Source organism: Anser brachyrhynchus (assembly GCF_964034855.1).
Source record: "Anser brachyrhynchus genome assembly, chromosome: 6".
NCBI classification, from domain to species: Eukaryota; Metazoa; Chordata; class Aves; order Anseriformes; family Anatidae; genus Anser; species Anser brachyrhynchus.
The window spans coordinates 9,306,641-9,322,109 of record NC_137700.1 but is presented as its reverse complement, the minus strand read 5'-3'; the positions used below and the strand labels follow the sequence as shown (position 1 = coordinate 9,322,109).

The 15,469-nt window shown below is 36.6% G+C and overlaps 1 protein-coding gene across 1 annotated transcript in view; it reads right to left on the bottom strand.

Annotated features, from left to right (window-relative positions):
- The window catches only part of LRMDA (leucine rich melanocyte differentiation associated), a 668,732-nt gene that overhangs the window by 299,238 nt on the left and 354,025 nt on the right, over window positions 1-15,469 (bottom strand). Inside the window, 1 exon segment of the mRNA XM_080597575.1 lies at window positions 1,980-2,112. Coding sequence (XP_080453701.1) covers window positions 1,980-2,112 — 133 coding nt within the window.

Genomic DNA, 15,469 nt, shown 5'->3' with positions numbered 1-15,469 from the left:
AGTTCACAAGAGCCCTTTTGCAAATATGCTATCCACACTGAAGAGAGGAATCTGGAAGGCCTCTCTGCTTCTGCAGACTGCTTTATCTTCCCTACAAGAGATCACAGTTCCCTAGGGCTCAAAACATTAATGAAGAACAGTGGTTATCTTCTCTTCGCTGGGCAGTTTGTATACGTTAGATGCTTTACAAAAATTTCTGCAACTCCTCTGTTAAATTATTGGCAGCACGCTATAAAATGCATACATTATTTCTATAACCTGGGTAGATCAATATTCTCAAAGCTTCAAAATCAATCTTAAAATTATGAAGTTAAAAAATGCTAGAATAGATCAAACCTTGCTTATCACTGTCATTGACTTTGAGAGCTTACTAACTTGACAACGGTATTTTAAGTATGTCTGTGAGACCAACAAAACCTCTTCAGAGAATACTACTGACAGGATTTTTTTTTTCCTCTGATTTTGTTGACTGAGTTCTTATTTCGTATACCTGCCTTCCCTTTATTAACTGCAAAACTCCTCCTCGATACCCCTCCACCCAAAACAGACATCCACACACACACACCACACACACTCTAGGATCTCAGAGATGAATTCACACTTCATGCTTTGTAGATGGAAATACGCTGCATCAAACATCAATAGCATCAGCAAAAACGTTCTTGTACGTTCTTCATCAAAGCATGACCAATTCACATTTTACTGTAGCAGCAAATAATAAAACAAAACAGTTACTCAAAACCAACCCACAGAATCCTGGTATTAACCTGAAATCTAGCCAAATACCGAGTACAGTTATGACTTTCATGGCTCAAGAGACACTCTTGGCAAATTTCCAGGGCCCCCAAGTATAAAAGTTACTCTGCTGATTTTTATTTATTTATAAAATCAAAAATAAATGCAGAAATCATAGAATCTGTAGTTATTATTATTCTCCTCAGTAGGAGGATTTTGCTTTTTAGTAGGAGGTAAATTGTTCTCTGTTTACATTGTCTGTAATAAAAGCCTGCAGTTGAACAGCCTTGTCCTCACTCTGCAATTACAAGGAGAGGGCTTTCATAGTCTGTGCTCTAAGACTCTGCAGGCCTCAGCTGGCCTTTTGGCCACAAGTTGATCACCCATCACTTTTGTAAAATCATATATTACACATCTCCAAATCTCCATAAGGGTCAAAGTATGGGAAAATGATTTAATAATCAAGTCCAAAGCCAGCCCTTGCAGATAATTAGTTTTTACAGACCATTATCTATAAGCCTACAGACTGAGAGCTCCAATTCAGCAGAATGTTTCGGCAAATGCTGAAATATTTATTATGAATAAACATAGGCAGGCACTAACTTCAGACATATGCAGGAGTGCCTAACTGGTTATGAACAGACTTGACCATCCATCTAAATATTTTCATGTATTAAAGACCTTGATTTGGACAGCATTTCATTTGAATCCATACAGAGCTGAAACACCAAGAATACACTGACTCGCTTTTAATTGCTGCTACTGCACAGCAGCTACCACATTAAACCTATTACCACCTTCATTAACATAAAAAGAAATATTGCTTTTCTTTCTTTTTTTTTTGTTTGTTTTTACTTTACTTTATTGTTTTAACAGCTATTTGAAATATAAAAACTTAATATCATTTCACTGCACTCTGTATTCCACTAGAGGTCAGCCTGCAACAGAACCCCAAGCAAACACAGGAACTGCAGCACTCTGGTAGCACTGGCATTATTTTCTTTTTCTATTTTATCTATTAAAAAAGATTTCTTCAGAGCCATAACTTAGATCTCTCACTAAAATGGAGCAACAGGAAGATATAATGGTGCATTTCATTTATGAATGACCTATAATAAATTACTATGAAGTATTCCAGGTGCCAAGCAAGAGAATGCTTTGTCTGCACATGAACTATATTTCACATACTTTAATTTGGCTGACACATAAAACTCATTTGACATTTTGCAGGTATTTCTTTGAAAGGATATTTGGTTCTTGTTGAGCGTTAAGGTATGGAGGTGGGGTAACCTGGGTAACAGAAGGTCATTTCCGAGTAGATTGTTGTCCAAGATCAGCTCTTCCAAGTAACTGAATGTTTTCAGTCCTTCTAGTGACCTGCAAACGACAAAGACAACAGGAAAAATGATACTCCACTAAATCAGGGAGGCCATTATGAGCTGAAATAAATATTTTAACCTTCCCTTTCAAGAGTGGGAATAGTTTTGGTTTGGGCCTGTCAGAAGAGTGAATGACAAGCATTAGTGGCAAAGGGAGTGCTGGCACTGCAACACATCCTTCACATGCTGGCAGGATGAAGGATGGGGGTCACTTAGTGAGTAGCCAGGATCCAAAACAAAAGGCTTCAGATATGGGGCCTGCAGGATGAATTTGTCAATGTCTTGTGCCTTCAGGCACCCAGCCTCGCCTGACCCTAACCTCCATTCCCAAGATAAATAACTCTGTCACAGTTCACCTTCATTCCCTGGACACAAATTTAAGTTGTCATCCATCATTTCTGCCAAGAAATATCATACCCCGCTAACAATAATAAATACAACTTCAAGTATCATTTCTTAGCAGTTACCCTACATGCAATAATAGGAAATGGAAAATGTTTTTTTTTTTTCTTTTTATTAACCACTTAATTTGCTTCTCCATGAGTCTCTGCAAACAAAATAAAATGTCCTCTGCAAAATAAAATGCAGAATTACTCCAGACAGAAAAGACATTTACTTCCTTTTTGGAACTTTCTGTCCCACTGTCAAGCCACAGGTCAGACTGCAGAGAGCAGCTTTAAAAAGGAGCATTTCACATCCATGGAACATGGATGATAGGTTACAAATAAACAGCATTCTAGAGGTATTTGTTCCCCTGATAGTAAAGTATAGGGGAAAAAAAGAACACCACCATTTCTGGTACCTATTCCAAACTTGATTCTTAATGGTTGCACATTCCAGTAGGAAAAAAAAAAAAAAAAACACGCATTAATCAAGTAAGGCTCATGGTATATGGAGCATATGCACAGACACACATTCACAGCTTATTCACCTACCAGACATCTAAAGATATGCTGAGATTGCATGACTTGACAGCTGATCTACTATGCCTACCAGTGGGAAGATCATCACTGTATCTCTTGGCTGTTTTATAAAATGTGATGAATAAGGGAGATACGGTCTATACTATTTATTCACTTTCCAATGACATTTATACTGAAGGGATTTCCCCACCCTTCCCTAGCTTTTGGCAAAGATCAAAATACAGCTCAGGTCCCCGTTAAAGAGTTCTATGGGCACTACAACTGGAGGAAAACACAAATATTATTAGAAAGTATACGGATTTCAAATTAGACAATTTAACATTCATCTGTCCAACAAAAACAAATTACAGCTTTTGTAGATGCAACTTACTGGCCACTTATAATTCACAGTTAGAGGGTTCAAACATTTTTCTCCAGAAAATCAAGTCTGTGACCTTTGAACGGAGTACTGTACATTAAACATTTAAGTAACACTTAGCAAAACACAGAAACAGTATATTCCAAATCCAAGGACTCCTAAATGCTTCAAGCCCTGTTGACTTGGCATTCTGGAAGGGAGATGCAACTACTCCTAATGCCAGGTTGATACCAGGCAGCCAGACCTGAAGAAAATTTACCAAGCCTACGCCCTACGGCATATCTATATTGTTACCACGTTCTGAGACTACCATTTCTGAAACTGCAGGAACAAAAGCCTTTATTCTAAATGTACTGAAACAACCACCACAATAATAGTCACAGTTTTTGCACTTGCCTTTACACAACCTGTTTGGAAAAGCTTGATTCAGCCTGCATGATCTGTACAGTGCTGCGCAGCATGCTGTATTAAGCTAGCCATTTCAGCAAAGGGGTCGTAACAGACTTGGTTTTGCCAAAGTCAAGATAAGGAGATCAGCAAACATTTCAGAGAGTGCTTTCCCCCCCAAGTACCTTTTAAAGGCAAAATAATCCAGAGGAAGTAGCAGTGAGTTTATCAAGCTGTTAGGAGTTTTCATTTCAGTTTATTTGACAAACCTAGTTTAGCAAATTCCCCTTAAATACTCTTTATTATATAAATAGTGGATTATTTCCAAACCTCACATTTTAATGTAAGACTCTGACTTGCCAAAGGAGTTCAGAGAAGGCCACCTCCTTGTCAACACCACAGAGCCTTATGGGATGTTAATAGGTCCTTTGTGAAAAAACATTGTTTGGTCTCTGGTCAGTGTCAACATCAAAATACACATTGTTCCTGAGTTATGTTATGCAAATATAATACTCTTATCATGAGAATCAGCAAATGGTTGGCAACTGGCAAGGAGAAGAAAGCACACATCCAAAACTGCTGCAGGGGAGGCATAAAACAAAATGACAAGCCATGAAGTGGGACAAAAGGCCTTGAAACACTAGAGGGAGTTGCCTATTGAAACAACCTTTCTTTCACAAGCCTAGCCTGAATACAAGGGTACTAGTTTCATAGATAGGCAGAGAAAATTGTGCGCAAATCTCCTTACACCTGTCTGGTTTTGATAATTTTTGCCATGTAATGTTATTAGCTGCTCAGTTAAAAAGGAGCTGTGTTACACAGGGGGTTGCTTATTAATTGTTGTTTTCATGTCATCAGAGCAGTGTGCACTTGGTGATTTAATCAGCTAAATTCAGAGCCCAGGGAGATGGGAGGGGTTGCCACACTACTGAGAGAGGGTGTAGACATTAACATAAATTTACATCCATATGTTATTTTGGTATTCGTTGAATTCTGCTTTTTTCACCTTAAACAGATGAAAAAAACTAGCACCAACGTAAAATTGGAAAGACAGCTGGTAAAGAAAGAATGAAAAATGTGTTCATAGTCATTCAATGATACTGCCTACAAAATCCAAGGCAACAACATCTATAATCATAATATATAAGGAAATACTGCCCAGCAATTGTACTCTGAAGTTGAAAAGTGTGCATACAATCCATGGAATAGGTTTTAGGTGACTTCCTGAAGTTTGCACTGTAACTTGCCATGTGCCTCATTTTCCCATCTGCATTACCTACCTAAGAAAGGATTGCTACTGTGAATTAATATGGAAAGCATTTTGAGAAACTGAGGTAGGAATCAGTACAAAATACCAGCATTTTTAACGAGTTATATTAGCGCACTCCAAGTATTGTCATGAATCCATTACAAAATAGGAGAGGAGTGCATACGCATACATACAGCACAGTAAAAAACATGCAAACACCCCAAAAGGGACAAGTATAAAAATGGAGAAATCCCAAGGAAGGGAACCAGACTAAAATTAGATCTGGCGTGTTTTCTCCTAGTTCACAGCAGAAAAATTGTCTGAAAGCAAACAATCTTACCACTACAACAGAACCAGCACTGAAAGGGCAGTGGTAAGTAGCAGTTCCCCGGTTTAAGAAAGCTAATAAACATCACTAAGGTGTATTGCAGGTTGCTTTTCCCTGCCCTAATGACATGAAATACCCATTATCTCACCCACAGGTACCATCTCAGTTACCTCATTGCAGGGCTCACACTCTGCTCCCAGAGGAGAGCAAGTGCTGCCAAGAGATTTCCATTGCAATTTCCCAAGTCACATCAAACCGACAAAACATCACAACGTATTCAGCATCATCTCATTCAAATAGAAAAAACTTTAAGTTTCCACTGTAATTAACCCTATCCTCGTTAAGATAATTATGATCAAGCTCCCTGTCACAGCTAATATCACAGCATCATTGCCTATGGCTCACGCTTTGCCCTCATTATCTTACAAAAACATTACGCTAAACAGGAAACTGACTCCCTCTGCAAAAGGACTTCAGATGTTCTGTAAGCAGACAGTAAATAATCCTTTAGAATACAATGGTCTCAGAAATGTCATTTTATCCACGTCCTTCAGCTAATCAGTCTGATTTCTTCCAGCTTTCTCTTCCGTAATTCATTCATGATTTGTAACAAAGTTTTAATCATAAAGGAATGTCATGGCAGAGATTTTTCCCTCTATGTGTATGCATGGCAATTGTCAACTACACTATTTCATACAGTCCCTCTGGCCTGATGGGGATTTGGTTACAATGAAACTAAAGAGCAGCTCTTCATTTTGGTAATATTTGACAATGAAAACATGAGAGTTTATAAATGAAAAAAAGCAGAAGCTTCTCGAGCAACGGACAAACCTTGGAAGTGTGTAGCTGTCCCTGTCCAGAGCTATCTGTTCAGATGTATATTCTAAAAAGGTGTTTCTCACATCCTACCCCACCCCTCTGCTAATAAGACAGCTGACTCAAGTCTAATGACTTTTTCCTCCTGTTTAACAGGAAAAGAGAGAGCAGTTAACAGTATGTAAATGAGAGTGTTTGGCTTTTGCCTTTAAATTGATTTGTACTCTGTTGACAAGAGATAGCCATTACCAGAAGTTAAAGACAGAGCTGTTACAAAACAGGAGCTTTTTAAAATGTCTTTTTTCTTGCCTTTTATGTTTTAACAGATTACAGGAGAGCAGAATCAACATGAGAGCCCTAGCACTAGATAATTTCATTATTTAAAGAACATAAATGTAATTTCAATTTCTTTAGCACCTGACAGCCAAGGCAGACAAATGTGTGTATATATATATATATTTTTTTTTTTTAACATTAATGAATTACTCTTCAAAAACCTGCTGAGCTTAAAACTCCATTTTGTAGTAAAGCAGAGAGAGGTTAAGTGACTAAAAAAAGGTGACCTCCAGCAATTTTCTAAGAGACAAGAAATAAACCCCAGAGCTCCTGACTTCTAGTCCTTTGACTTAACCTCACTGAAGCAAAACAAAGAGTAATAAATAAATTATATGTATATAATACATATACATATAAACATAAGACAGACACATAAGTTTAGATTTTGCATAATTCCCTGGGAATCCAAATCATTTTCATTTTTACTTGGATTGATTCCTGTTCAATTTTAATTTCAATTTAATCAGAAATATAGCATACAAACAAGGGAAAAAATAAACAAGCTGTATCCAACTGTTCTTATAATGGAAAGGGTTTGTTGAATCTTCTGTGCAAATTAACTTGGACTGAAGCCTCTGTCCCAGTTCTACTCTCAAACTTGTTTTGGGCGTTCTGTTCTAGACACACCTCTCACCTGTAAGAACAGAAAAAATACACAACCCATTTCGAAGAAAACAGAGCAACCAGAATTCTGTTCCAATTCCAAAGAAAACTACTGTATTATAATTACAAAAATACTCCAAATTGAAGTTTTGTGCATTTCCTATACATAAAGATAGCAATAGCAAATAAAGATTGATTTTTTCAAGGTGGTTTTCTAGTTTCAGAAATCAAGCAAGCAATAATGGAGAAGTCTTTTTTTTTTTTTCTTTGTATAAACCAGTTCTCCATCAGGAGAATGCTCTGAAATAGCCGTACCTACATGCCTACATGCTGGAGACCATTTCTAGTGTGGGCCAGGCCGAAAATTACACCATACAATTCCTAAAATAGGAATCATGAATTTCTGTTCAATGGAGAACAAGCTTACCAATGTTACCAAAACATAAAATGCTTTGGTTTTGCCTAATATCAGAGAGAATATGAGTATTTTGCAAGATGTATAGAGGAAGCATTCAGCATCACTTCCAGTCAATCTGTTTCCAGCATTCTGTTCCTATACAGAAAATATATGGAAGCAGCTCTTTGAATAAAACTTAAGGCCAGTCTGTGAATATGATCAGCAAAAGAGAAGATGGAAAGAAATGAATTGACCAGAATCATTAAATATCTATCCTTTATAAAGAGCTTACTATTGAGATTAAATCTGCATATTTGAAGTACAAGCTTCCAAAAGAAAGAAGTAAAGATCTCCGTAAGAAAAGATTAAACCTGTGTTATGAACTGAATCTAACCCTAGTTTCTGAGTCTTTTCATATTAAAGGTCATAGTTAACTCTCAGACATATAATGAAATGAATATCCATCCCTCATTCTTTTCTTTTCTTCATACACTGAAAGCACATGAGATTACCTGGGATATTTTATTACCAAAAAAGGTAGACATAAAAACATCTTGCAGAAGAATCAAACTACAGCTACGTAAGCACATTTAAATGGGGGAGATTCATGTAAATCCAGAATCAACTGTTTTTATAGTCTTGCTTTGAGTCTTAGACAGCAAATTCCATTGCTTAAAAAAAAAGCACAAACTACTTGGCCCCCGCAAGGCACCACCCATCGCTAAACCTTAAAGAAAACACAAACAAAAGAAGAGTCAATAAATAGACAAAAACAAGATAATCTGGCTTTCTGAATTCTAAATATTAAGAGTTCACAATTCACATTTTGAAACCCTTTCCTACCAATTATAAAACAGAAATGCAGAATTTTTAACTTTTTTTTTTAAGAGAGAGATTTTGCTATTAAGCAGCAGCTCCTCAAACAATGGAAAATAACAATGCAGATTCATCTATCTGTAGAAACCCAGTTATTTATAACCCTTCGCAGCTAATGACAACAGACGAGCACTTCCAGAAGCTGAAGCAGACCTTCAGGTTAGGCTCAGTCAAGTACATATGTTAGGGAGGCATGAACACAGCCAATATGTCCAAAGTCTTGCAATGAAATAAGAAGAATTTGCAATTTTAATGTAATATAAGCTGTTAGAGCTGTACCTTGTAAGGGTGCACTATATACCTGGTGAAGTAAGTTACAAATCCCAATTACAGTTTCCAGTAGCTCTCATAACCATATGATGAGTCAGCCATTGAGATCTTTAACCACCATTCTCTTCTACCAAGACTTTAGCCAAAAAATAATAATAATAATAATTTCTGGTCTAACTCTATTATGAAGCAACTAGACTGACTGGGTTGGGACTTAAATTCTCTGCTAATTAACCTCTCAAAGTCTCACATTTCACTGTGTGTGTCTAATACAGCTCTACTCAAGAGGATATCCAAACAAGAGAGCTCAAGCTATATCATTCATATCAAGCTTTTTTTTTGCTGAACTACTTTTTTATATTACATCTTTAGGATCAAACACACCAAGATTTTATATGATATTACTGCTACAATTTTGTGTAAATTTAAATAAAATGACAATCAGTGTAATAATATAGCCTATGGCAAGCCAGTTTTCACATAAACTATATAAAATATTTTAAAATAATACAATATGGATTACAAAATGAGCTCTTAGTCATCTAATGATTGAGCACGTAGCATGTAACAAAACACAGTTTGCAAGACACAGCTAAAAATTACGCAGCATAGAGCAAGTGACTGCAAGCATTCATATTTTATCAAAGGGCATTCTGGAAAAAGCACCACTAGGAATTCCTTGCAGTTCAATGTATGCACCACTTCAGTAAGTATGGCCTTTGCAACCTTCTGCTAAAATTTCCTGAAAGTATGAATGACAAATAACAAGGATAGAAGAGTTGAGGGGAAAAGCTTTGGATGTCAACGTCTCTTGCTTCATGTCTTCCCCCAGTCTTAACATGGAATTCAGTCACAATAAAACAAATGGCCTCAAAACTCATTAAAAGAAAATGTAAGAAACTGCTGTTTCCTGAACTCAGAAGAATTCAAGGAAATATAATTGATTAGAAACAGAAAAAGAACAAATCAGGGTTTAAAAATTATAAATCTACCTGTTAAAAATAATAATAATAATAATAATAATACAACTAAAACCCTAGAAATGTATTTATTCTTAAAAGCTCTTCACGATTCCACGTGTTAAGTTGAGAAGCTATTTATAAACCTTCTAAAAACAGTATTATAATGGAAATATGAGCAAATTTAAGCACAAAGGCAGTGCCATAATGAAAGCTGTATCTTGGATCAATCTGTCACTCTGCAGTTCAGACAGTAACCTGACCCCTCCCCTTTTGCACAGCGAAGGGGGAGTAACAAGCCTGTAGAGTGAGTAGAGTAAAGCCCATTTCGACTACTAGTGTTCAGTGAGAAGGGGGAAAAGAAAAGTAATTTTTCTCCCATCTTCCACAACAACCAAGGCTGAGGATTGACAAGCAAATTGACGCACTGCTCAGAGGGCAAAAGATAAATGTTTGATGAATTGGCCATTGCTGGAGGAGTGATGGGCTTCATATGTGCATAATGGACTAGCTGCCGTTCAATTCAGATTGCCTGCCAAGATAAGAAACCATAATGAATGGACCAAGCGCAGCCTGTGCCATAAGAAAGTATAATCTGACTAGTTTTAATAAACTTAATAAAAAAGATGAAGCAGAGAGAGGCAAGGGGACTGGCCTTTGTGACCAGCTCTAAGAGGTGAGAACGACTAATAGACTGCTCAAGCATGATAGCAGAGAATTGTTAATGGACGTAACACTGGGTCTCTTGATGTTATAAAATATCTTTAGAACAACTGGAAATCACAGGGATCTACATATGCACATAGCGTAGACACTGTAAGCACTTGTTACACAGCATATAACTGTCATTTATTCTTTCTTTCTTTCTGCTACCTACCCTGCACTTTTTCTCCCTTATTTCCTCTATCCCCTTTGCATAGTATCTTACTCCATACAACAAACCAATAATTTTACCAACAGCCCTCCAGAATCAAAATAACCTTCTAAATAAAACCCAACTGAATGCAGGCTGTTTCTGACAGAAATGTTTTGGCTGTACAACTATACCACTAACATTCACTCCCAGTGGAGAAACATCTTTTACCATCAGAAGTGTTCACAGTGCAATTTCATTTGCTTTTGCAAGCTGTTTCCACCAAATATTGAAAATTTGTCAATATGTCTATAGCAAAAACAAACAAGCAAACAACAAAACTTTCTAGCACAAACAAGACTTAATTGCCAGTGCTAGTCCTTTTGGTCATGTATTTGCTAAATCGGAAATGAGTTTCCAGCTGATACTGTTCCCCTCTGTATCCACAACCTCTGTTCTGACCTTACGCAGCACCAGCCAGCACTACAAAAAAAAAAAAAAAAAGAAAAGCTAACAAACAAAAAACACTCAAACACAACAACAAAGGCCACCCATATAGTATTTTACTGTATATGGGCGTATTATACTCTGGTAATTATCACGATTCTCATGGTGAGTAGCATATACACACAGGACCATTTTTGCTTTCCTTTCTCACTATTTAGCCACATGAACAGCAGTGGCTCACTTTCTGAACCTTACCAGACATTCAGACTTGAATCTGTGACTGCAAATGCTGAAGAAGTCAACAACAGAAAAATCAGTCCTGACTTTTAAAGCAGCAAGATTAGGCCAACGATCTATTTCTTTGTTAAAGATGCTAAGGGCACGAACACACCCTTTTGTGTGCATGTAACACACAGTACTTGGCCAGGCAGAACTGTTCTTCTCTAAAGCTAGACGAGACAGACAGAAAGACAAAAAAAGAGGCAGACTGCAGAAAGATCTGCTTGATAAAGGAAAGCTAGAAAACTCATCATACAGAATAACATCATTCTTATGCATGCTTGCTAGTTTGCTTGTTTTTACTATTTTCCTTTGATGATGAAAAATAAATAAGGAAACACAAAATCCTCTACTTTAAGTATTCAGATTACCACCCCCTTGATGTCACTTATGTAGCCTGTGTCATATTTTAAGCAGAAATGATTATATGCAAGATGGATGTCTAGTTTTCAGTATAAATTTTATCCAACTGCAAAAGGAAAGTAACTCATTATCAAGCAGCTCAGTAAGGCTCCCACTAGTGAAGAAAATAAAGTTTTACGACAAGAGGGTCTCTCCTGTCTCTCCCTGTGAGTGAGAAAGTGAGTGCAAGAATAAGACAGAAAGGGAAGGCTCAGGAGTGCTGTGTGAATTATAGACTGCCTCTCAAGATTCACAGCTCTTCATGGTAGGAGGTTAATATTCTCACATGTCATTAGGTCTGCTGGCTCTACTGATGGCTCATTGAATCAGGCAGCAAATTATTTCCTCATGCTGCAGAGGACACCACACTTCAAAGGGAAGGAGCCAGGGTCAAGACGGCTCTCCAGTTCGATTAATGAGTTGGGATCAGCAAAGGTTGCCTGTAGGTAAGAATGTGACTGAAGCTTTTGACAAAGCTGACTTTTTGAACAGGACTTGACCCAGGCCCCTTACTCTCCTCCCCACCAAATTTTATTTCCAACATTTGCCTCTGACTGACCTGCTCAGGCCTGTTGGGATAGTTTTGACCTCCTCAGACTTTGTTACCAGACACAGGAGCTGTCTGCCTATGTTTGATGAGTCTCTCCCTAAAGGCCACACCAGGATCATCAGAATACTTTGGAGCTGGACAGCAAAATAAAATGAAGTAGATTGATATATATATATATTTTTTATTTTTGCAATAAATTTGTTGAGAAGAGGGAAAAAGGAAAAGAATAAAATATTTCAGATTTCAACATTAATATTTCTAAAAACTATCTGCAGATAACACAAAAATTGTTACAAGCAAATATATGTTCCAGCTTACATAGATTTGCTAAGAATATTCCTAGCAAATAATGCGTTACGAAGAATATTCCTCTAAAAAGTTTTTATTTTTATTTTCATGGTGGCAAGAGATAACAGAATTAAAACTCAACAGACACAATATTCACCTTCTTCTAAAAGCTCAAAGGTATCCTTAGGCTGATGTCTCTGAAATGCTTAAATGCATATTTAAATTAACAAAGCACTGAAGTGAGATTCATTGCATTACTTTTATACATACATATATATACAATCAACTTAAATTGCATTTTCTCAAACAAAAATGAGTAATTGAATCAACATGTAAACCACTGTTAATAAGCTTCCAAAAATGACATCACTTCTGATTACTGCAAGAAGTGTTTGTTGTTGTTCTTGTTGTTTAGTTTTTTTATCAATTACACCAACAAAATTGTTCACACAAGCTTCTGAATATTTAAAAATTTTGTTATTTTTTCAGGCTCAAAAGAAATTTATATGCTAAATTTGCAGCGTATTTTAAAAGTTTAAGGTAAATTATCAGTCAAAAAATGTTCATGGATGGCAAAAAAAATCTCTGTTCAAGATTTGCAGGCGTAAGTTTTATGTTAGGACAGCTGTCTGTATTGGAAAGCCACACTTCTAGTTTTGAAATTAGGGTACTTTTATTTTAAAATGTACCAAGCAAACAACAGTTCTGATAAACCTCAAAATACAAAGCTGTGAGATTAGTGCCTTAAAAAGATCAAATCACTTAGGCATCTAATAACAGTTTAGGAAATTTAACTTTCAGTGTATATTTAAAAATCTTTTAGTGATCTCAGAGTGTAAGGCAAATTTTCATCTTTAATCTTCTATGTTTCTTTTTGCATTCAAAGCATTATTTGTAATGGATTTCCTTATTGTAACTAGCACTTAAGCCCCAAAAGGGAGTAAACAGATTATTGGATCCATAAAACTTAGGATAAAAGCATAGAATATATGTATATAACTGAATCGAGTAAGAGTAACTAGAATCCTTTCAAGGAGACTACCTAACTGCTAAACAGTACGTCTCCCATATGGATGTGCTTTAATTCTAAAATGCAAGTATACACAAGAAATAGAGACAGCCTTTTCTTTCCCTGATGTCTGTGCAATCTCTAATGAATTGTATACTATGCAAGTGGAAGCTTGCAACACCAGAAAAGCCCTAAGAGGGGAAACACTTCTTCATGGGCTTGTTTAAACAAAATAACTTCGTTACAGGGTCTGTCATCTGTGTTAACGTTATATCCTGTTTCATCTTTTTTTTCTAGAAAGCTAGCAGCATACCAGAGATCATTTGTGAAATGTATATATGTCTTATATAATAGTTAGCAGGAAGTTTGAATCCCATACAGAAGAACAAGTCCAGCTGCAGTAGCATGAATCTAGCCATTTTGACACCCTCGGGAAGAAAGAGAAAATAGCTGCGTTTGGGGGAAGGAGGAGCCACTCAGTAGATACAAAGCAGGAATAGAATCACCATCAGTTTCCAAGCATCATCACCAAAGCTTCTGGTTTTAACTCCAAGGATGGCAAGAAGGGATGGCTAGAGACAGCACTAAATCGGATGGTGACAGAACTGAGAAGATGCACTGCTGAGACACCTGGATCTGAAGCAGAATCTCCCAAAAGCCATTTCAGGAATCCTAGAGAAGATGGATTCAGCAATTCCAAAGGTGCTAAGTATATTCATGGGTCAAGTTTTGTATTTGTTCTTGTTTCTACTCCTAAAACTAAAAGTTTATGGTTATGTCTTACTAAATGTAAGTTTGTTTTGCTTTCAGGCATATCTGGTGTTTGAGGAGAAGGTAGTACCAATTAACAGGGTGCAGTGTTTCTAGAGAGGCAGCAAATCTAAATAAAGACAATAAGAACAAGGAGTCCTGTACCAAACTCAAGATGAATTAGAAGGCCCAGCTGCAACGAGTACTGTTTTATACCAGCTTGGATACAGTCCATCTGGGGAACTGTCGAGGCAATTATGGAGTTTTGGAAGGAACTTGTAAACTCATAAATCACCCTTGCAAAGAGCAGAAAGCAAGGAAACACCCCATGACTTTTGGGAATCATTACCACACACTGGACTCAATCAAACAGCATTGCATGATTACTGCCCAGGACTGTTTGTACAATTTTTTTAGTGTGTGCAATTGGACCTTATGGTAATCCTGTAAAGATTTATATATATAAGTTCAAATTCAGAGATAAGCATGTGCTTATAACCTTCCCTGATCTTAATTTCTGATAATGCTTCAATATAGTCTGTTCATTAATTCTCTCTAGTCAATGTTGGTTTTTTGTTTGTTTTTGTTTTTACACTTCAATTAAACAATTACTGCAATATGCACTAACATTGTTTACATAACTTTTTACATAAATAAACAGCAAAACCATGGTCAAAACAAAGAATGTTCTTAGTTTACTTTTATTGTTCATTTTATTTTTATTTTAGTTATTTTTCCCATTGCTCTTATTATGCAAAATAATGAGTGATATCAACACATTACCTCAGGAATGGAAGCAAAATATTAAATAGTTAAATGCATTTGTTCAAAAGAACATGCTAGAATTCAAACTCTGAAAAGACAGATTGTCACTCTTGAAAATGTGAGCAAATAAAATTTCCTAGAAATGGACAGGGTGGACATTTCTTTCAATTCACAGGTCATTAAAAAAATGGAAGACACACCTCAGAAAATTCTGGATAGTGTCCTGTTGTCAGAGTAATGGCGCTGCATTGCTACACAGCAAGTATATTTAAAATCGAACCATATAAAAAATAGGCAGGAAAAAGTAGAAGGTGATAATCTTACAGCCCAAGAGGACAGACTAGAGAATCTAACGTTGGGGTCGGTTTATTAGTGGTGCCTCCTCTCCCCTCCCCATCACTAAATTAGTAAAATTGCATGAAATCTGATTAGGAATGTCCAGTCCAGTATAAATCCCACCTTTAAAAGATACAAAACCATGTATTTGATAGACTATGGATGAAGAAGGGG